General features: G+C 37.5%; 1 protein-coding gene and 1 long non-coding RNA gene across 7 annotated transcripts in view; one reads left to right on the top strand and one right to left on the bottom strand.

Moving 5' to 3' along the window:
* Positions 1 to 20,919, top strand: part of SLC8A3 (solute carrier family 8 member A3) — a 219,298-nt gene extending 198,379 nt beyond the window's left edge. For 2 of the 5 annotated variants that reach the window (XM_074235838.1, XM_074235839.1), the window contains exons 4-8: positions 9,167 to 9,184; positions 15,095 to 15,219; positions 15,967 to 16,066; positions 18,265 to 18,537; positions 19,879 to 20,919. In XM_074235838.1, the coding sequence (XP_074091939.1) occupies positions 9,167 to 9,184; positions 15,095 to 15,219; positions 15,967 to 16,066; positions 18,265 to 18,537; positions 19,879 to 20,255 (893 nt within the window). In that variant the 3' untranslated portion in view covers positions 20,256 to 20,919. Of the gene's footprint in view, positions 1 to 9,166; positions 9,185 to 15,094; positions 15,220 to 15,966; positions 16,067 to 18,261; positions 18,538 to 19,878 lie in introns of all 5 variants that reach the window. The other 3 variants (XM_074235836.1, XM_074235837.1, XM_074235840.1) reach the window with 2 other exon arrangements.
* Positions 2,275 to 20,209, bottom strand: LOC141522408 (uncharacterized). 2 transcript variants are annotated; one of them, XR_012478209.1, is made up of 3 exons: positions 20,130 to 20,209; positions 16,970 to 17,035; positions 2,275 to 2,335 (listed from the first exon to the last, which is right to left on the bottom strand). It is a non-coding gene; the product is annotated as an uncharacterized LOC141522408 (long non-coding RNA). The 2 variants fall into 2 exon arrangements; XR_012478208.1 differs by lacking the exons at positions 2,275 to 2,335; positions 16,970 to 17,035 and adding exons at positions 17,233 to 17,806; positions 18,237 to 20,015 and having other exon boundaries at positions 20,130 to 20,202.
* Positions 20,920 to 22,718: the final 1,799 nt, after the last annotated feature.

The raw sequence follows: 22,718 nt of genomic DNA, 5'->3' as shown, positions 1-22,718 counted from the left end.
AAGATGGTGATGGGTTTTGGCAACAACTTAAAGTGGAAAGAAGCAAGGATGTATTTTGCCATTCTTACCCTTCCTCAGATCAGCAGTACTTTTCTTCTTTTCTACCTTCCCTCTCCTTCTTAATAACAGCAAGGGGGTAAGTAATCTGAGTCAAATTTACCATCAGACCATCCAGTAAGAAGGTAAACAGTTATTGAAAGCATTACAGATCTCTTGTTAGCACCTTTCCTCTTGGTTAAGAACTTTAATCTCAGAAGGCTTGGCGGCATGGCTAATTTGATTAGAGAATTGAGCATGGAAAAGTGTCAGCAGAATTTTGATGCAAGAATAGATCTGAATCTTGTGGGGGAGTGACCACAATACAATAATGGCAGAGGAATTTGGAAAACTCATTTTTCTGAAAATAAATGTTCAAGGCAGTTTCTTTACTTTCTATTTTGTTGTCTGAGGACCTGGTTTCTTGTTTCTTAGATTGCTTCTACTACTTGTATATAAAATCAGAAAAAAAGGGAGACAAGCCTCCCTTTTCAAGCCTCAATAGCACACTAACTAGCAAATCCTAATAATCTCCAGAGTTCTTTGCTATTTTAAAAGTTTGTGGCAAAAATACAAGAGCTATTTTTTCATTATCTAAATAGCTTAGGTATGTGTGTTTGAAGTGAAGATCATAAAGTATTTAAAATGATGCAGTTGAATGAGCCTTAGACATCCCCTTTTTCTTCCCATGTAATCAAAATTACAGTTACATTTATGGGAAGAAACTGGATTAGATAGAGAAGACCCTAGGCTGAGAGAAAACTGTAGATTTCAAAAGTAGGATTAAAATCTTTGGATGAGTTGCTAGAATGAGGGAGGAACAAGGCACAAGGAACACAACTGACTTGAAGGAAGAAAGGACTATCAGGAGCAATTGGATCCCTAAGAGACAAGAGTTTGAATTCTGCAAGATATGCCCAATATTCATCATTAGAATTGATGGGAAAATAGGGATGCACTTAAGATAGGTGTGTGTTCAGGGAGGGAGATAATGTAACCCAGTAGAAAGATCATTGGATTTGGACTTGAGTTTAAAAAAAATCTTGTTTTTCTTACTCATTAATGTGTGACCTTGGGTCAGTCACTGAACATCTCACTGCAAAATGAAGGGAGTAGACCAAGTCATCTTTAAAGGACCAATTCCTGTTAGAATCCTTTGAGAGATGAGAACTGACAGAATGAGTCTTGCATAGACCTTTACTAAACCATACTTGTCTCTTTATGTTGCCACCAGTATCTATTTTCATATAAACTCAAAGAACAATGGTGGTGAAAGTGTGGTATTTCAGGGGACAGGTGCTTATTGTTTATCCTTGAGATATTCCATGAAGTGGACACCACTGATAGTTATGCTATCCGTGTACTTCATCACATTTTTATGAGGGTTTAGAGATTTCCATAGGGAGAAGCAGACTGACCAATGATGTTAAGAATACTAAGCTTTTATTTGACCTTTAATTCACAAAAGGGAAGACCAGGTGGAACATAGCAGATAGTGTTGGACTTAGTCGGGAAGACTTGAATCTTTTCTCAGATACTAGATTATGTGATTCTGAACAAGATACTTGATGCTCAGTCTCAGTTCTTCATCTGTAAATGGAAGATATTATCAGTTTGTATCTCGGGGTTGTTATTAAGATCAACTCAGGTAACATATGCAAAGCATTTTTCAAACTTTACAAGTGCTACGTAAATTAGAGGTATTATTAAGACTATTTCTTGGAGGCATAAGGCAGATGGTATAAAGCACCATTATCACAGAGATGAAGATACAGCTAACTGGAGAGGAGTAGAACATGTCTGTGCTTCAGCCTTCAAAGAAGTGGTATTTGAGTCTCAGTCCAGGTATCTTCATGGAGGAAGGACATCAGTGATCTGGTAGGAAGCTGCCTTCCTGGCCTGGTGCCCAGGTTTTGTCAGGGTCTTTGCACTTCTTTTTTATATGGCTATATGGAAAGACCTGTCTTGTCCCATACAATAGAGCTGCTCTAAGATACAGATGAGAGCCAGAGTTTTTACAGAGAGGGAAGGCATCTCATTCAGACTCCTGCTTTTCTATTTCTGATATCACAGGTAAAAAGATACCAAGAACTTCAAATATGAGGATTCTAGAAAGAGACAGGCCAAAGGTACCAGGCAATAGGAGGGTCAGCTTCTCTCACACTCTCTTTTGAGAGTTGAAAATATGCTACAAGAAAGACAAGAATAAGAAATCCAGAGATTTTATTTTTGGACTACTCACATGGACTTCTGGTAGTCTTTCCCAACTTTTCACATTGTCCTCAATCTCATCTTATTCCTGGAAAACCAAGGTTCAGATGTCTTAGCAGGACTTTCAAGTAAGGACAAGGAATGAAGGAGACAATAGTGGCTGAAATACTGACCCCCAAGTTTGTGGGGAGTATCATCTGAATACCTCCCATGAAAAATAAATAGAAAAATTCATTGGTCTCCCCTCCTCCTATGTTTACCTTCAGCTCTGACTGATAGCCCTAGAGAAGAAGCTGAAGAGATGCTCAAGATGACCCTAAACAGGAAACTGGAAAATTACCTCCTAGAACAACAGAAGCTTCTGTACAAAGGTTCTTAGGTGTAACAGGGGCAAAGGTTTTACTTTTTTGGCATGACCCACCACATGAAACTGGGAAGTGACTTGAGTTGAGACCATTGAAGGAGCCTTACAGAATCTTTCTCTAAGCTATATCTGACCCAATGCTAACAATCTCCATTCTCATGTCTGTGTTCTAAATTTTAATTCAAATACTGTTTGAATACCTATCCTGTTCCAGACTAATATTTATGATCTTACGGATAAATATTATGCTTTGTAATGGAAATAAAAAGACAAAGTGAGAAAGCCCAGACCTCAAAGGACTTCCATTCTATCAGAAGGGGACAAAAGATATCTATTATATAGGGTAATGGGGGCCAGAAATCTGACAAAAAGCTCTAGGGAGAGCTAAGAACAGAGTATTAAAAAACTCTAGGGAGATATACATAAAAGGAAAAGCTTCATGGAAATGGCAACTCCTGAGCTGAGTCTTGAAGGAAAACAAGGATTGTAAAATGTGGAAATGAGGAGGGAGTGCATTTCAGGGAGAAGGGGATGATTTATGCAAACAAAGGAAGATGGGAGGTATAAAGTGTGTGCAAAAGCAAATGATCCACTTTGGCTGAAACAAAAGACTGCATGAAAGGGAAGAAGAGTGAAATAAATATAGATTGGCAACAGATTGTGGAAAGTTTTAAATGTTTGTTCAAGGAGTTTCTGTTTTGGTGAAGGGGGACCAGGAAGCTGTTGAAAGTTCTTGATCAGGGAAGCAACATGATTAGTCCTGTGACTTGGGGATATCGGGGATATTAATTTGACAATTATGTAATGACTGGAGGATGGTTCATGAATTCTCAGAGAGGCAAATAAAGGAACTGGTTTAAGTGTGTCACAAAAACAAAAGAAGCATCATTAGTTGCAATATCTTGTCATTTTGTAGTACTTATAATGAACCTTAATGAGATTATTAAGATAATTTCAACTTTATTTACTAGCAACTATTTATTGTAGAGGATGAAGGGATATAGAAATTCATTTTAGACAAGATAGTTTCTTACAAGATACCTCCTTGGATCTTTGTATGGCATTTGAGGATGCCATGAAACTAGAGATACCTTATTCTTGAGGCCCTGGATTGAGCCTCACTGGGAATTCCCTCTAGAGCTTTCCTTGAGTGTTGAGGTGGGGCCAAGTTTATGATGCAGAACTATGCTTGCAGAAACTTCAGCCAAGGTCCTCATTTCAATGAGTACATCTTTTTTAAAAACATGGATCTCTGTATCTCACCCAATCTGAAAAGATAAGGGCCCCTCATGGGCCCAGACTCAATACTGATCAGCACAGAAGCTTTAATTTCCTCTATTTTTCTGATATGGATGAATTTGTCTCTCCTTGGACGATCTGATAACCCTCTACTAATGGGTTCACCATATTGGTTCTAGACTTAGTACAGGCACAACATCAACTTTAGCCCCATTGGTTGCATCAGCAGCCTAGTTTTAATTATAGACAACCTAAAATCTAAATAATTCTTAGCAACCCTTGTTACTTTTCCCACTACCCTACTACTGTCACTACAGGAAACAAGAAAAGGTCCCAGTACTGTGAATTGTTTTATGGGTTTTCCATGACCAGCTAATGATTAGTTTCTGGTCACTACTGAACTCAAGTGATCTACCAGCCTCAACCTCCCCAGCAGCAGGGACCACAGGTATGTGCCACTACACCTGATTATGTCCCCAAGTCAGCAGAAACTAAGCATCCTCCATTTGTCTGTCTGATATATCCTAGCACTCTATGTCTTTGTTATTTCAATACTTAAATGGGAGTCATGATCTCATAAAGTTAAATGATTTCCCTAATGAAGATCTTGACCTATCTATGCTCACTCATCCTGTGTGACTCTTATTCATGTACTTTCATAATCTGCTTCCTGGAAACCTGTCAAGGGGATAGGATTCCTCACTTTCTCCTGATGCTACAAGCATAACCCTGGATCATTAGGACTATTTACCTTTTATCCTCCCATCATTTTTATGAGGACAACACAATTTTCTATCTATCATGTTTCCCTGCTGTCAGTTTTCTTTAAAGTTCCTAATTTGTTCAGTGTTGCAGTCTGCTTACATCCACCATAACTTTTTTTTAAAGTTTTTGCAAGGCAAATGGGGTTAAGTGGCTTGCCCAAGGTCACACAGCTAATTATTAAGTGTCTGAGGTCACATTTGAACTCAAGTACTCCTGACTCCAGGGTCAGTGCAGTGCTCTATCCACTGTGCCACCTAGCTGCCCCTACCATAACTTTCCCTCTAGTTAATACTTTCGAGTTTATATTTTGTTTCTTGCTTCCCTATAATCACACCACTAGAATATTTGTTTTTAAAAGATGGGCCTTTGCTTCTGAGAGACATTCAGAGGTCATAGAATCACAGATTTTGAGGCTAAAAGACACTTCTGAGGGCCTCTTCAACTTTTCTTCAAAGATAAAGAAACTGAGGCATAGAGAAGTTAAGTGATGTGTCCAGGGTCATATAAGTGATGAGAGAGAGAGAGAGAGAGAGAGAGAGAGAGAGAGAGAGAGAGAGAGAGAGAGAGAGAGAGGATTTTTACTTCTGAAAAACTATATGATGGCAAATATATTGTCTACCATGGAATTTTGCTTGTAAAAAAGTGACTTTCCTGCCAATACCCTCATTAACTCAATTCTCCTGAAGCAATTGTAAATGATCTCATAAAATAATATGGATGGGAAAGTAGACATGTAAGTCAATAGATATTGATAGTATCTCAGTTACCTTAAAATTTTTTTGTATTAATATCTAAGATATTTTCTATGCCTTTGGAGTTGTTTTTGCCTTCAGTAACTTTGTGAATTGATTGCTTAAAACTCTCCCATTGGATCCAGCATAGGTTTCTAGATACCTTTTCTAATCCAGCTGATTTTCCTGTCTTCTCTTTAATACCATTTCTACTTCTATAAGTACATCTGGGATTGTGATGTTAATGTCCAAGTATGATAGTTCTCCTGTCCTCAGTGTTGAGAAGAATTTGTTAAAAAGAAAATCTTTGCAGATTTTCTCCATTTTTTTCCTTGTTCATGGTCCTTCCAATTACAGCCTTGAATGCCTTTAGGATGACTTTGTTTAGTTAGGTCTCTAAGCTTTCTTTAAACTTGTTTTACCCTCTGATATTTTCCATCATCTTATGTAGTACTGCTTATAATCTTTTATTAGCCTTCTCTACTTATATTCTAAACCCATATTGTCTTTGGTTGACATTTCACTGCTTAGAAATGAGTGTTTTCTGAATAAGGTTTTTTTTGTTTTTCTTTTTTGCAAGGCAATGGGGTTAAGTGACTTGCCCAAGGTCACACAGCTGAGTATTAAGTGTCTGAAATCAAATTTGAACTCAGGACCTCCTCCTGATTCCAGGGCTGATGCTCTATTCACTGCACCACCTAGCTATCTCTTTGAATAAGGTTTTAAAGATTCTTTTGATCTCATTTTGGCAACTGTGAAATTTTTATAGATTGTATCTATATGCTTTCTTCCATCCTAATCCATTTTGCATTATAAACAACTTTGAATAAGTTAATATTACAATGTTTGAAAAATTTAAGATTAAAATATTTCAATTACCACATATTTTTCTAATTTTTATTTATTTTTAAACCAGTTTTGATCTTTGTCCTTATAAGTTGGTGGTCTGACTATATTCAAACTGTTGAATCAAGAATGATTCCCACTTCAGTAATGGGTCATTTTCTGTGTATTAAAATATCTTTTTTTTTGGCATGGGTTATATTATGTCCGGCACCCACTTAATATTTTCCCAAGTATGAATGATATAGAGAAATAAGGTTACTATGTCATCTAAAAGTCTTTCCCCCTTCTCCCCCTTCTTACCTTTACTTATTCTCACTTATAAATTGAAGTCACAAAGTTTAACTGTGTATTTTCATTTAATTCGGCAGGTCTAATCAAGTTGTTCCAAGAATTTCCCCACTTCTTAATTTTGTGCAACAACATTGATGCTTATACATTTATTTCATATTGACCTTTTTGCAAATAATTACCACGAGCACTGTAATATGAGCTAGCCTATGAAATTTTATTTCTTTTTACATTTGGACACTTGATAAAATCATTTCCTCCAATGCCTTTGTTTTTTCAAAGAGAACCTGTGAGGTATCCTAACTTTCTGCTGAAACTTCCTTCTATCTTATTTCACTTGGAAAAAGAATGACAAGATTGAAAATATTTCCTTTATTGGGTAGAATGTTACTTGTCAACTGTTGGACAAGGATCTAACATTTAGTGCAGTCTAAAATCTGAATAATTCTTGGCACGCCTTATTCCTTTTTCCACTGCCCCTACCACTGTCACTGCAGAGGTAAGAAGAGGGATGCTTAGTACTGTGAACCATATTTCATGGATTTTCCATGACCAACAGATTAGTTTCTGGTCTTCAGATAGCAGATCCATTCTGTTGTCAAAACCATACAAAAAGTCTTTGCAGTAGGGAAGAATCTGCCAGAACTTAATTTGCTTGCATAGCCTTTGACAACACAAAGTCACCTCTGTTCCATGATGAGGCATCAAGTTTGGGATCTGTAGAGGCAGTTAACTGTTGTTCCTAATTGTTTATAGAAGAAATCAGTTTTTCCTCTTTTTTTCCTGGAGCACTCTCAGAATAGGCAAAGGATTCTTCTTTGTGCATAACAGGATCATATATTTTCATGCATTCACAAAATACATATTAAATATATATTTATAATTATGTGAATGTATATATGTATATAGTATATAGTGTATAGTTTTTATATATGTATGTATTTTGTTGGTTTGGTGTTCCTCACAGATGTCCCAGAGTTCCCTAGCATCAGCTAAGGGTCAGTTCTACCTGGATGTCTTTGACCTATTTAGCAGCTGCTGAACAGGGTGACTAAGATTTATTGAAACATCTGTCAGAGCTGAATGAAATTCTAGTCAGCAATGATCTTGATGTTGATTACTGTTCTTGGGTTCTTCCTCCTTCTAAGAGTAATGTTATAGATGAAAGGTTTGGGTCACTGGCCCTGGGACCCTGGGTGTTTTCTAGAAGGACCATACCTGTCAAATCTGACCATACTTAAAGGATTATGTAGCTGAGAGTTTGGACTCAATCACTGAGCTGAAAGAGGCAGCTTCTATTTTTCCTCCTCATAAGATTTTTTCCCCAGAAACAAAATTAACCTGACTTTGGCTGCATTGACCAATAAACTTGAGTCAGAAGGCTTGAGTTCCATTCCTAAGGACTGTCATTCTAACAGTTCAAATCTCTTTTCCAGTCTGTTTTCCAAAAACTTACATTAACAAAATAGTATAGATTACTTCTATCCCAGAGGCCCTTTAGAAAGTGCTTTGAATTCCTTAAAGTGAAATGCTATAGAAGTAAAACATCAAACTACAAAGTGTTCTATCACCAAAAAAAAAAATTGGTTGGTTCTGGATTTTGAAACACATAGAAGACTTTGTCCAAAAAGAATTTAGAGTCTAAATATAGGGCTAATTGTTTCAGTTGTTATTTTTCAGTTCTGATTCTTCATGATACCATTGGGATTTTCTTGGCAAAGATATTGGAGTGGTTTGCTATTTTCTTCTCCAGCTCATTTTACAGATAAGGAAACTGAGGCAAACAGGGTTAAGTGATGTACTAAGCTAGTGAGTGTCTGAGGTAAAATTTGAACTCAGAAAGATGAATCTTCCTGACTCTAGCCTGGCATTCTGTTGCCTGAGACTACTGTCATATGTACATTAAAAATACGAATGGGGTGGCTAGGTGGCATAGTGGATAAAGCACCCACCTTGGAGTCAGGAGTACCTGGGCTCAAATCTGGTCTCAGACACTTAATAATTACCTAGCTGTGTGGCCTTGGGCAAGCCACTTAACCCCATTTGCCTTGCAAAAACCTAAAAAAAAATATGAATAAAAGGTAGCATATGAAGTACCTGGCACCCCCTCTTTCTCATCTCTGGACAGAAGTCTGTTTGACATAACTACTAGGAGGCTGTTTGTATCTGTTTAGATCTTTTGGAAAGCTTGAGAGACCATTCTGTCTTGGAGTAGGAAGTTTGCCCCATGAGGTTAAGCATAGAATCAATGATTATTTCATTTCCCAAGCTAGAATGTATAGTCACCAATAGGGTTCATGACTCTGATCATATCTACCACTGATGGTAAGCCCAGCACTGTTCCCTTTGGTTTTTGATGCTGGCTTTGTCCTTACTTCTTTTTAGTTCTGTTGAACTTAGGTACTTATGTTTCAAATGAGCAACCCTCTCTTCCACTAGCCTAAGCCTTCCTTTAGTCCTGATTCAGCCCTGGTAATAGGAATAAAATTCTATGCCTCCCCAATGGACAACCCTTACTGGCTCTATTTGCATCCTACTGCTTCTACAAAGGCTGGCTTTTGGCTGCAGGGTTCTCACTAACAGCACTGCTCTCCTTATTCTGGCACTTAAAAAAAAAACCTCTAGGAAGTATTTCCATATGGGGCATTAACTCTCTTCCATTTTCTCTTTTTCCATTTACAAACAGCACTCCTGTTGTCTCCAGGTAAGAGGCTTATTTTTCCTCATCTTTCTTCCTTTCAATTCTTAGAACCCTTCAGCTTTTTGCCCCTTTTTAAGGGACATTCATTGGATCAATGGGACTAAAGTTTGGGGCTGTTAAGGATATTTAACTCTGGCAATTTCTTCAAAGGCTTGGAGCCTCATTTCACTAATTTTGCAGTCTTGGATCAGAGGTGGTATCCTTAGCACCATTTTTATATGGAATTTAAGGCAAGGGGGGCAGGAAAATCACCACTGCTTCTAAATTTCTGAAGGGCTTTTCATATGAAAGATGGAAGCTATATTCTGTATGCTTTCAAATGAGAAAAGTGGGACCAGTGGTTGGAGGCTAGAAGGAGGCAGATTTACCACAAGAATTTACTGACAAATATCTAAAAGTGAAATGATCTGCTAATGAGGGAAGAAGATTCCCCTTCATTGAAAGTATTTAAGTATTGGATAACCATTTTTGTCCAGGATGTTGTAGAAAGGATTCATGAATAAAAGGGTTGGATTTGTGGACTTCTAAGATCCCTTCCATATGCAAAATTCCTTGGGCTTGTTATGTAGCTGGTCCCTTCTACTCTTGAATGGGAAATGAAAAAGATGAACAAGACTCCTCCCTAGTCTTGATTCATCTGATATTTCAATTATGCAATGAGAGATTAAGCTATATAGCCCCTGAAAACAAACTCTTGAAGATGAATTTTGAAGTTTTTTGTTTTAAAAAATTCTAGGGACCTAGGGGAGAACTCTCAAATTGTCAACCTGAATTCCAAAAGTCAGTTATAAAATAATTTGGGAACTTTATTGATGCAAGAACCTATCTCATTAATTCATCCAATTTGACAGTTTTTAAGAACTTACTAAGTACAAGACTCTTTGCTTGGTGCTGAGACCCAAGCTACTAGAATATATGGAAATATCATTGACCTTCATATCCAGACATATCAAAAAATGTGTAAGTGAACACACAGATATTTGAAATTTTTCTTCTGGCTGGGAGTAGAGGTGTTAGAATGCTGTAATAAAAGGAGTCAAATTAATTTCAAAGAGATTCTGAAACAAATTTTAGGTTTAGAATGTACAATTCATTTCTGAGTCTGGGGTATGCTTCTGTGAGTAGTATCCAACTATGAGGTATCGGTAAGATTCAAGGCAAAAAGTTAGCAATGCCTTTCCTCTGGGTATTAGAGAGGAGCTGCAGCTAATAGCTTAGTGCAGAAAGGGTAAAGGCAAGAGGAAATGTGGTTTTTATAAGAAGATGTTTTATTGCCTCTTAAGAAAAAGTCATATATATATATATATATATATATGTATATATATATACATATATATATATATATATATATATATATATATATATTTCTCTAGACATTTTGGTGAAGAACTGTTTTAAGTTGTGTAGAGGACAAAGGTGTTCTTCCTACCACATGCTACATTATTTTTCAATAGCTGCAGCCATCCGTCAGACTTAATGCGGGCTTGTCAATGTAAATCACACATTTATTTTAGTGAGTTTCTTTTTTAATGGTGTGGATAAATCCATCTGTATTTCTTAGAAAGAAAGGGAGAAAAAGAGGTAGGAAAGGAAAAGAAGAGAAAAGGCAAGATGACAAGAAAAGAGAGGAAATATATCTGGTTCCAGAACCTTTATCTTCACTTGTCCCACTTTTCCCTTCTCTCTGAGAATTTTCCTGGTTTAATTCTGTCACATGGAGTCCTACCAAAATCTTCGACCATTTTCACTAATTAAATTTTTTTATGAGAGTTTCAGATTAAAGGCTTTTTTCCCAAAATTTATTAACTTCTATTATCACCCTACCCTCTATGGATTTCAACTTTGATCTGCCTATAAGCTCAAATTAGATGCAAGAATGCATTTTCATAGGCTTCTGAATTTGGGAATCTATCATTTGAGAGCATGACTTAAGTTCATTGGGTAGCCTCAACATTTTTTTTTTAAAGTATTTAATAGAGTGGGCAACCTCTGCCAATTAAACCTTTCCATGCCTATACTATCTAATCAAGACCAGGGATACATTCTAAGATCTCTATGTCTACTTTTCCCATGTGAAGGAGCTTTTGAATAATCACCCATAACATCTGCTTTAAGCTTGACAAATTATTCTCTCTTCATATGTTTTTCAAGCTTCCATTTTATCTTCTCTTCCTCATTTGAAATTCTCCTTCCTAGTCTTCAAAATTTGATAAATATTGCTCAGATACTAAGCACATTGTTCAGTTCATAAGAAATCCTTACTTTTTCTTGAATCATGGAGGAATCTGATCACATAATAGTGCATGATAGTGACCAGAATAATTATTTCCTGGTTCAGCTTTCTCTTAAGAAATCCTAGTTGGGGTATGAATTCAATGGAAAGAACAAAAAATAGATATTGTAGATGAAACTGGGACTCAGCATCTATAATGCTTTGGAGATATGTACATCAGCAAATATTTATGGAGGATTTAATATTATAATGCTTATTTCTATGTGCTGTGGTATATATAAAGTATAAGTTTCTAAACAGAGATTCAGAAGCAAAAATTTATATAGAAAGCTGGATAACAAACTTGAGAAGAGGATAGGTCAATAGTCAAATCAATATTCTGCCTAATAGATTCAATACTAGATTGGCAGAAAGACAAAGACAGGTACAATAATATGTCATGAGGGGACTCATTGTGTTGACTAAGGAACTATGTGGTCCTTGTTCAGATATGAACAGGAAACAGTACAGTCTCTAGACAGCATAAAGACAGTAAAATCCTTCTTTTGTGACATATATTAACACACACACACACACACACACACACACACACACAGAATTCATGCCCTGATGCTCAGATTTTTTGCAGAATCAGTTGGAGGGTCTTAAGAGCCAAAGGGGACTCTTTAAGCACTCCCTAAGGGGAAAGTAGGTTACTATTGTAAGATGACTGTTTTCCAGGTTTATTTTCACTCTAGGTATAGACTTTTATTGTCTAAAGGAATTAGATATTGAGACACTCAGATAATAGAAACCAGAGCTGGGGAAAAAGTATTTGGATATTGTCAACTCATTTGGAAATTCAAGGAGTCCCAACAAGGGAGTCCCACAAGAGAGTCCCTGCACTTTTTTGAAATAATCGAAGTTTATGACCAAGGAAGAGATGGAGAACATCATTAAAAACAAACTAGATAGGAGCTGCTAGGTGGTGCAGTGAATAGAGCTCTGGCCCTGGAGTCAGGAGTATCTGCATTCAAATTGGGCCTCAGACACTTAATAATTACTTAGCTGTATGGCCTTGGGCAAGCCACTTAACCCCATTGTCTTGCAAAACAAAGGAAAAAAACAAAAAACAAACTAGATAATTTTGATTATGTTAAATTAAAAAGCTTTTGAACAAGCAAAATCATTGTAACCAAGATCAAAAGAAATAGTAAATTGGGAAACAATTTTTATAACTAGTATTTCTGACAAAGTACTCATTTCTAAAATAATAGAGAACTGAGTCAAATTTATAAAAAAAAATCCATTCCCCAATTGACAAATGGTCAAAGGATATGAAGAGACAAATTACAGATGAGGAAATCAAAGTGATCCAAAATCATATGAAAAATTGCTGTAAATCATTACTGATTAGAGAAATTCATATTAAAGCATCTCTGGGGTACAACCTCACACCTCTCAGACTGGCCAATATGACCAGAAAGGACAATGATCAATGTTGGAAGGGATATGGGAAATCTGGGACATTAATGCATTGCTGGTGGAGCTGTGAACTCATCCAACCTTTCTGGAGAGCAATTTGGAATTACACTCAAAAGGCAATAAAAATGTGCATACCCTTTGATCCAGCAATACCACTACTGGATCTATATCCTAAAGAGAGCATGAAAAAGGGTAAAGACATTACTTGTACAAAAATATTCATAGCAGCCCTGTTTGTGGTGGCAAAAAATTGGAAATTGAGTGAATGTCCATCAATCATGGAATGGCTGAACCAATTGTGGTATATGTATGTTATGGAACACTATTGTTCTATTAGAAACCAGAAGGGATGGGAATTCAGAGAAGCCTGGAAGGATTTGCATGAACTAATGCTGATCGAGATGAGCAGAACCAGAAGAATATTGTACACTCTAACAGTTACATGGGGGGGGGGGGATGATCATGGGGATGACTTGCTCATTTCGTCAATGCAATGATCAGGAACAATTTTAGGGTATCTGCAATAGAGAATACCATCTATATCCAAAGAAAGAGTTGTGGAGTTTAAACAAAGACCAGACTATTACCTTTAATTTAAATTTTTTTAAAAAGGTATCTTATTATGTAATTTTACTATCCCATATATATATATATATATATATATATATATATATATATATATTTTTTTTTTTTTTTTTTTTTTCCCTTAAGGATATGATTTCTTTCTCAACACATTCAATTTTGATCAATGTACAGCATGGAAACAATATAAAGACTATCAGATTGCCTTCTGTGGGGAGTGAGGAGGGAAGCAAGATGGGGGGAAAATTGTAAAATTCAAAAAACAATAAAAAATGGTTAAAAATGAAAAAAAAAGAAATAATCTAAGTCTGATAGTATGTTTTGTTTTGTTTTTTCAACCTAGCAGGGAAAGATAGCACCATGGACAGTTCTGAGACTGCTTGGTATTAATCTTCCAGTTTCTCTATTGAAGTTTTTTTAAATTCAATTCTTCAAATCTCCCATTGGCTATTTACCACTCCCGATGTTGGGCAAATCCCTCAGTGGATCATTAATTTTTTATTTTTTTATGGATCCCCACACCAACATGAGTTGAAGTTAGTTTTCTTCCCTCTCACACCAATTCATCAAGCTACAGAGGAAGGAAAGGCCTTATGACATCTCTCTCCTGAGACTATCCAAAGCACAGGAATCCCCAAGGAAGCTCAGAATATGGTGTGGAAGTAATTAAGGTGCCAAATGAAAGAATTAATTGTATGAGCACATGTGGAACTGGATATGTCTAAGTTAAAATAAGCTCTGGAAGGAATAAGCTGCCAAACACTTCTTATTCTTTAAGACAGAAAATATATCCATCTGCATATTGAAGCTGCCTTAAAAAGGACTTACCAACATAATTGGGAAGAGTTTCTGACTGTTTCAACCCATGAAAGCTTTTATTGTCCACAAAGTCAGGATCCTAGAATTCCCAGAGGGAGCTCTGGAAGGAAGCAAAGGGACTGATTGGAGTTGAACAATCAAGAATTGTTTTTAGAAAATTTTGCCTAGCTTCCATGGAGTTTGTTTTAGACATCACTAGTTGAAAACCCATGAAGTTTTGGGGAAATTTTCCAGATTCCTTATTGTGAGAATGGCATGCTCTTTAAATGCTGATATTACTGGAAGCAAACTTCTTCTCTTTATTGGCACCATCCCAATTCTGAAGTGCTCTAAACAGCTGTTTATGCAACATGGCAGGCATTTCTATTGGGTCCGATGTTTTTTACTTTCCATTCAAGACACTGTCATGAAGTTATTATTCAGCCATTCAACAGTTGCATGTTTCCACATGAAAGATGATAGAATATATATGTCATTGGAGGGGAGGCTAGAGATCTAAAAAATGGGAGCCAGAATGATTTGGGAAGAGGTTGGACAAGGATTTGGAATTTATATCTGCTTCTGTCAGTAACTCTCTGAATGATTTGAGGATGTGATTCAATTCCTTCAAGAATTTCCCAAATGCAAAATACATAAAGTACTCCGAAATTTATGAGATATCACTGGATCTTTTTGGTAAAGGTGCTAAGTAATTAAAGTTATTAATATGCATAAGAAATGTATGTTCTCTCATGTTCTTTAACCATTCCTCTCACTAAATTGTAGACTTCAGGGGAAAGTATCCTAAAGCTTGATCTTATTTTGTTTTGTTGCAGATGTGACTGACCGGAAGCTATCCATGGAAGAGGAGGAAGCCAAGAGGATAGCAGAGATGGGAAAGCCAGTGTTGGGTGAACACCCCAAATTAGAAGTAATCATTGAAGAGTCCTATGAATTCAAGGTCAGAACATCAGTATGATCAAATTGAAAGAGTACTGGGCTGAAAGGCAAGATATTTAGGGTTTAGGGCCATTTCCAGCATATTAAATGGCTGTGTTATAGGTGAAAATAATTTAAATTATGCTATGTCTCAATTTTCTGGTCTGGAAAATGAATATAACTCTGCCACAAGGGGAAGTTATGAGGACAAATTAAAGAAGTAGGAAGAAAGGAGTTATAAAAAATGTTTCTTATTTAACATTTGTATCTACTGGCAAATTTCCTAAATTCCCAAGGCCTCAGTTTACTTTTCTTCACCCTGATGAAGGTGATCTTTGTATCCCTTTCATAGCTAAATTCTGTGATACTAAAATCCTATGACCAGATGATCTCTAAAGTGCCTTTAAGTTCTAAATTCTATTTCATCATAATTATTTTAATTTCATTTTTAAAGCTCAGATGGTATAAATTCCTTGTATATCACAGGCTTATTAGACATGATTATTGTGACTATTGTTATTTCTAGAAAAATGTGAGGAGAGGGGGGAAAAAAAGAGAAAATATTCCTTTGACACTTTTCAGTCTTCGGCCTATGCAAATCCATTTGTAATTTCCCCAGCTTTCAGCAATGAGGCATTTTTTTCATCTTGTTCTTCCTACCCCCACTCTACTCCCCCCCAACCCAGTCCCATTCCAAAAAAACATGGAATTCCTCAGTGGGCCCTGAGAGTTCTGACCTCATGGCTTCAGGTTTCTGTTTCTTTGACAGAGTACAGTGGACAAATTAATCAAGAAGACAAACCTGGCCCTGGTGGTGGGGACACATTCCTGGCGTGATCAGTTCATGGAGGCCATCACTGTCAGTGCAGGTGAGAAAGTTATGGAGCCTGAGGAGTTTGGGCAGTACTAGTGAGAAGCTGCGGTGGGGGGTGGGGTGCAGGAAAGAAGCATTGGGCTAGGGCTTAATTGATAGATAGAAATTCCTATTTCTGAGGATATCTGTATTCCAGGATTCATGATCCTAATCCCAGATCTCTAGGTGATTGGTAAACTTGGTGAGGTCATACTTCTCTTTGTACATTGGTCTCCTCCTTCTGTAAAAAGAGGAGGCAATATTTCTTTGCCTATTTGATTCTAAACTTTGAGAATAAAATTGTAGAAGTACTTTTAAAAAAAATTTCATTTTTTTGTTTTCATATTACCTTTTTATCTGACTATATCCCTTTTCTCTCTCTTACCCAGCAAGCCATCCCTTATAATAAATAATAAAAGAGAAGAAAAGCAATTCAGCAAAACAAACTAATATAGCAACCAATTTTGACAGCATATACAACAGGGTTATAATTCTCTACTTGTGTATTTCTTCAACTCTTCTCTAAGGTCAAGTTTGGTTATAAGATGCTTTTAGCTCCTTAAGAAGACATTCTCCTGTCAAACCTGGAACTGGATGCTTCACTTTTTTTCTATTGGCCTGGGTCCAAAGGACTACCTTTAATGATGTCCCATGGCACCACTGTAGAAAACAACTCATAAATACTATCCTGAGGTAGAAAACCTCTCCTTCTCTCTCTCTCTCCCTCTATTTCCTTCTCCCTATCTATATCAGCAAAGCACAAAAGTGTTTGCCTCTCAGCAAATGGTAAATAGAGAGTTGCTGACTAGCCATGGTTGCTTAAGAATTCTTCATTGCCATAGCAACTCACAAGGTCATATCCCACAGGTCCCAGTGTCAGAGTAAAGTTATAACCCTGGAGAGAAGACTTACTGCTTACTTTCCAGTATCAATGGATAAGGATCCATCCTCTCCTTCTGCTACCCTCTGATCTCCATTTTGATCCCTTGATAAAAAGAGGCCAAAGAGGAAGGAAAATAGATGAGTAATGCATTTCTTTATGTTTAAAGGAACTCTTGGGAAAAAAATCAGCATTGAATTACGGACTATTAGACCTGAGAGGAACCTTGAAAGACTATTCCAATCCTTTGGAAATTCAGGCTAAGCTAAGAGTAACAGAGAGTACATAAAAATTAGAATCCATGCTTTCTGACACTGAGCTTGATCATTTTTTTTTTTTTTTTTTTTGCCATAAGACATTGCCCATTATGAAGCCCAGACTACTCCAACCATGCCTTGTTATCACTGGGAGAATGTGCCAAATGTATATAGGTAGAGAGCATCTTTTCATAATCAAATATCTTGACATGTTCAAAATAGGATTAACCTATCTTGTCTTTATTTCTTGGGGATACCTTGGCAAGAGAGGTTAAATGTAGTCAGTAGAAGAATCTAGACCTCCTATTCCAAATCCAGTATGATTCCATTAGTAAAATGAGGCAACTGAACTAGATGACATCCTTTCCTACCCTAAATCTACAATCCTATGGACTTTTAAAACAACAATGACTGTTTCTTCCCTTGAAGCTTCATACTTCTATTTTCTCTGAAGTCAGTAGTGCTGGTAGCTTTTCTGCTTAGTGATTGTCCCTTTATCACAGTCTATGATCAACTTATTTCTTCCTTTCTCCCTCCTGGAGGATTCATTCTGGTGCAATGAAAGCTGCCAAAGCCTCCCCATCATTTCTGTGTTTTATTGATACTACTGTGATATCCCCTAAAAGAAGAAAACAAAGGAGAGAAGGAATTACTGATAAGATGTAGTTTCCAAATGTCTAAAACTGTCCTTTCTGGGTATCTGTTAATATCTCATACATACAATGACCAATTGCTGAGTTTCATGATCAGTGTGGTGTCATTTGTTTCACCATGGTAGAGAAGAAAATGCAGTTCCCTCCCACACCAATTCATCTCGGCCTCTGACCTAGATTCTGTTTATGATTGCTCGAGAGAGCAATCTCAGTCTGTTGTCGTACAGAAGTAATTAAAGGGGCATTTTCTTAGGTCTGCAGGACTCTCTCCTGCTCCCTCCGGGAAAAGGTCTAAATACCAACACACACACACACACACACAGAAATATAGTCTTTGCTAGTTGGTTAGATTTAAAAGGAATAATAAGTGAAAATATGATCTTCTGTATCCTTTACCTGTTCCAATTTTTCTTGCTTCCAGCAGGGGATGAAGATGAGGATGAATCAGGTGAGGAAAGACTTCCTTCCTGCTTCGACTATGTCATGCACTTCCTCACAGTCTTCTGGAAGGTGCTATTTGCCTGTGTGCCCCCCACAGAGTACTGCCATGGCTGGGCCTGCTTTGTGGTTTCCATTCTCATCATTGGTATGCTCACCGCCATCATTGGTGACCTGGCTTCTCACTTTGGCTGCACCATTGGCCTCAAGGACTCCGTTACAGCTGTTGTTTTTGTGGCCTTTGGTACCTCCGTCCCAGGTGAGAGTGCGGTAAGGGGACTCAGAGAAGGTGGAGTTGGTGGGGAGAAAATGCTATGTGACTCATATACCATGCTATATTTATCCCTGTTCCTTAGAAAAACAGCAGTCATTTTAGGGCTCAGACCATTACTTCTCCACAGTTTCCCTTAGTATTATTGGTCAGCAATTTTACATGCTTCATGGTAAGGAAATGGGAATTCCCAGCAATTATGTGAGGATCCAACAAAAGAATGCATGCAATATTGTCATCAGCTTCATTCCTTTACTGAGGTCACATAAGTGAGCATTATAAAAATTAATTACAGGGTACTGGCATTTTATTAGGCACCCACAGTATGACAAATATGGTGCCAAGCACTTTACAAATATCTCATTTGATCCTCACAACTACTCTGGGATGTAGATAATGCCATTATCCTAATTTTACAATTACAGAAGCACAAGGAATATAAGACACTTGTCGTCCAGGATCACAGAGCTAGGATGTTTCAAAGGTTAGTTTTGAACTTGGGTCTTCTTGATTCCAAGTCTAGAGCCTCCTAGCTGCCAATAATGCTTGTTTTCAAAGAGCATATGCAGTCAAGGTCTTAGACTCCTTTATGTCTCTCAGTGATCTTAAATAACTTACCTTGACTTATCTTAGTTCATCCCATGGAGCCTAGAGCACTTTGAGACTCTGTCTCTAATCATCTACATTTGCTAACCCACTGACAACCAGAGTGCAAGGATCACCATAGAGCACTTCCAGAACAGGATGGGATTTTAGAGCTAGAAGACCTAAGAGATCATCTTGCCCAATCACTGCAGGCCTAGAATACCCTATGCTAGATAAACATCCAAAGTTTAGATCACCTGGCCAGTCACAGAATCAAAGAGAAATGTTCCTCACCCCTATTTTACAGATGAACAGAGTCCCAGGGAAGTGAGCTGACTTGTCCAAGGTCATGCAGCTGGTTTGTGTCAAAAACAAGAATGGGGCGAAAGTAGACCTTAAAATGTTGAAATGTAAAAATGAATTTTAAAAATGGCCCCAGACTTCAAACACTGTCATAGTATCACAGATTTGGAGAAATAAATGACCTTAGAGGTCTTTTAATCCAACCCTCTAATTTTCCAGTGAGAAAATTGAGGGCTAGAGATGTTAAGTGACTTGTCCAAAATCACATTGCTAATGGCCATGAGCCTGGACTTGAACCCAAGCCTCCTAATTCCCAACACACTGTTATTTTCACTATAACACATCACCTGTTGAAGTTTAGCTCTTAGGGGTAGACCATTCCTATGAATAAGACTAGGTTTTCCATCCCACTTATTCCAACTCATCTTTTCCCTATTTCAGACACCTTTGCCAGCAAAGCAGCTGCCATCCAGGATGTATATGCTGATGCCTCCATAGGCAATGTCACAGGTAGCAATGCAGTTAATGTCTTCCTGGGCATTGGCCTGGCCTGGTCAGTGGCTGCCATCTACTGGGCCCTGAAAGGACAGGAATTCCACGTCTCAGCAGGCACCCTGGCCTTCTCTGTCACCCTCTTCACCATCTTTGCTTTTGTCTGCATCAGTGTCCTCCTATACCGGAGACGGCCTCACCTTGGTGGGGAGTTGGGTGGCCCCCGGGGCTGCAGGCTGGCCACAACTTTGCTCTTCGTGACCTTGTGGCTCCTGTACATTCTCTTTGCCACACTGGAAGCCTATTGTTATATCAAAGGGTTCTGAGCAGCTGAGAGCTGATAGAACCAAGGAAGCTCTTGGCCTCACTACCGCCCTCCAGTGACCACCAGGATGTTTGGCTGAGGAGACAAAGCACCAGACATCCATGTCCCTGGAGCACCATCTTCTTCTTGAATCTCCCCCCAGTCTAAGCCCTGGGACTAATGGACAACATGAAGGGTAAAGTTGTAACCAATCAACCAGAAAGACAAAAGAAGCCACAAAGTATTAAGTATTAAATACAAGCCAACAATAGCAACAAAATCAACTTCCACCTCCTTCCTCCCCTCAGTCTCAGCCTTCACATCAGAGGATCACACCCATCTATTACTGCTATTTCAGCTCCACTATATTTGGTTGCTTCATGTTCTCAAGATTGGGATTTTTCTTGGGGGTCTCAACTGGATATCAAACATACACACACAATGTTTTCACATCCAGTTGACAGGTTTGGAGGCAAATCAGATCTCAACCATTTGACTTGGCCTCTTTTTCTAATTTGTGTTATTATTGTTGTTGTCGTTATTTGGTGTCAGGTTTACCTCATTGTTTATTCTCTTTTCCTCCTGACATCCATGACAAAGGTGAAATGGAGTAACACTGGGCTCTTGTAGAGAAAAAGAAAAGTATGACTTTTTCAGCCATAAACAATTTCACTTTCCCTAAGAAATATCCATCATGAGTCTATCCCTGTTTCCTTTTCTCCCCTTCCCTGAGTCTTTTATAGGACATATACTTAATGTGAAAAGACGCATGCGCGTGTGCGTCCACAAACATACAAACATATAGCTACACTAACATTTGTTTGGGGGGGGGGAATCTGAACATTAGAGCTTCAAAAAAGAGAAAAACTCATAAGACAAAACAAAAATCTTTGTTTCCTGCCCCTGTTGCTGCATTTTGAATATGACATGTCTTTTGTATATATGTCAGTTCCCTTCATGACCATGGTATTTTTTGAAGAACTATCTAAATATGAATTTATTCGGGGAAAGTAATAGGAAGGTAAGGCACAAGATGGATAAGACCTGACAGAGGAAGGTGTGATGTGTGACTTCTTGATCTTCTCTGATTTGCTTTTTGAGGTAGGATGAGTCATGTGCATATATCGAGATTTTTTTTTAAAGCAAAACAAAAACTTAGTAGTTATTTGGTGTTCTCACCATTTGGTGCTTTTGAGAAATGTTAACTTCTCCATGGTCCTGACACTCTGAGTGTCATTGTGCTAGAGTTCCCCAAATTTCTTTAAGTTACATGAGTTTGTGAGAAGTTGGGAGTAAGAGAGACCCCTTCCTTCCTCTCCTCTACACTGAGTCCTGCATAGTTCTTGTAAATCACCAGTATGGGATATGTTGGACATGTATCTCCTAATGGGCTCTGTTTTAAAATTTCATGTAGATATTTTTCCATCTGTACCTGAATTATCTTTGTGTGATCACAATCTTCTGAGGTTCTTGTATGGGGAGTGACAAGTTGTTATGTTATTAAGATCTTGACAAGGTTTGAGAGGTCTTGTCTTTAGAAACATACACACACACACACATACACACATACACAATCACCATAAAATGGCCACAATTCTTCAGGATTCTTTGTTGACATAAGTACATTATTTTTAAATTAAAAAATTAAAGGAGCAAAAAGCACCCATTTAATTTTAAAACCATTTTTAAGGAAAAATGGGGAAAAAGTGCTCATGTTTTAAGGTCTATTGACAGTTATCTTTGGAAATTTTGGGGTGGTTAAAAAAATTAAAGCTGTATTCTATCTCTTAAAAAATACATGCCACTTATCCTTGTTTTTTTTTTTTTAACCTGAAAAAGGTTAGAATGCCATTTTGGATCCTCTTCTCAGCCAATGTAATTGAGATGAAAATGTCATCTATGGTGAAGTATGCTTCCAATGATGTCAGATTTGATTTAGAAAAAAAAAAGACAGACTAGCACTGCAGAGGAAGCTCTAGAAGGGCCAGACTAGAACTGAAGACACCAAAGGATAGCAGGGTTTGGAGTTACAATTGTTGCAGAAAGAAAAGGAAGGTAGCAAGGAGTCTTTTATAATGGGAAGGAATGTAGAAGGGTGTAAGGACTAATCTCAATTGGAAGAAAGTAAATCTTTTTCATTACCCGAGGACACATATTCTCACTCCTTCACAAACAAAAATTCAAATATTCTGTTTAGTTCCAAATTGGTATGTCTTATAGACCATGCCTATGATGGGATTGTTAATTATCAATATCAGAAAAATCACAAAAATAACCTTGGTATACTGTTCAGTAAGACAGAATTTAGGTAAACATTTGGGATTTGAAAAGGAGATGGGATCAAGCCAGTAGGGGGAAAAAACATCAATATGGTAGGCATAAATATTTCTTAATTTTCATTTGCAAGATGCAAACCAGTAACACTATTTAGCCCACTGAACAACAAAAAAGAGGAATTATGAAATCCATATGGGACCTGAATTAA

The sequence above is a fragment of the Macrotis lagotis genome, chromosome 4 (assembly GCF_037893015.1).
Source record: "Macrotis lagotis isolate mMagLag1 chromosome 4, bilby.v1.9.chrom.fasta, whole genome shotgun sequence".
Lineage (NCBI taxonomy): Eukaryota > Metazoa > Chordata > Mammalia > Peramelemorphia > Peramelidae > Macrotis > Macrotis lagotis.
The sequence above is the reverse complement of the archived record's forward strand: the minus strand, read 5'-3'. Positions and strand labels throughout refer to the sequence as shown.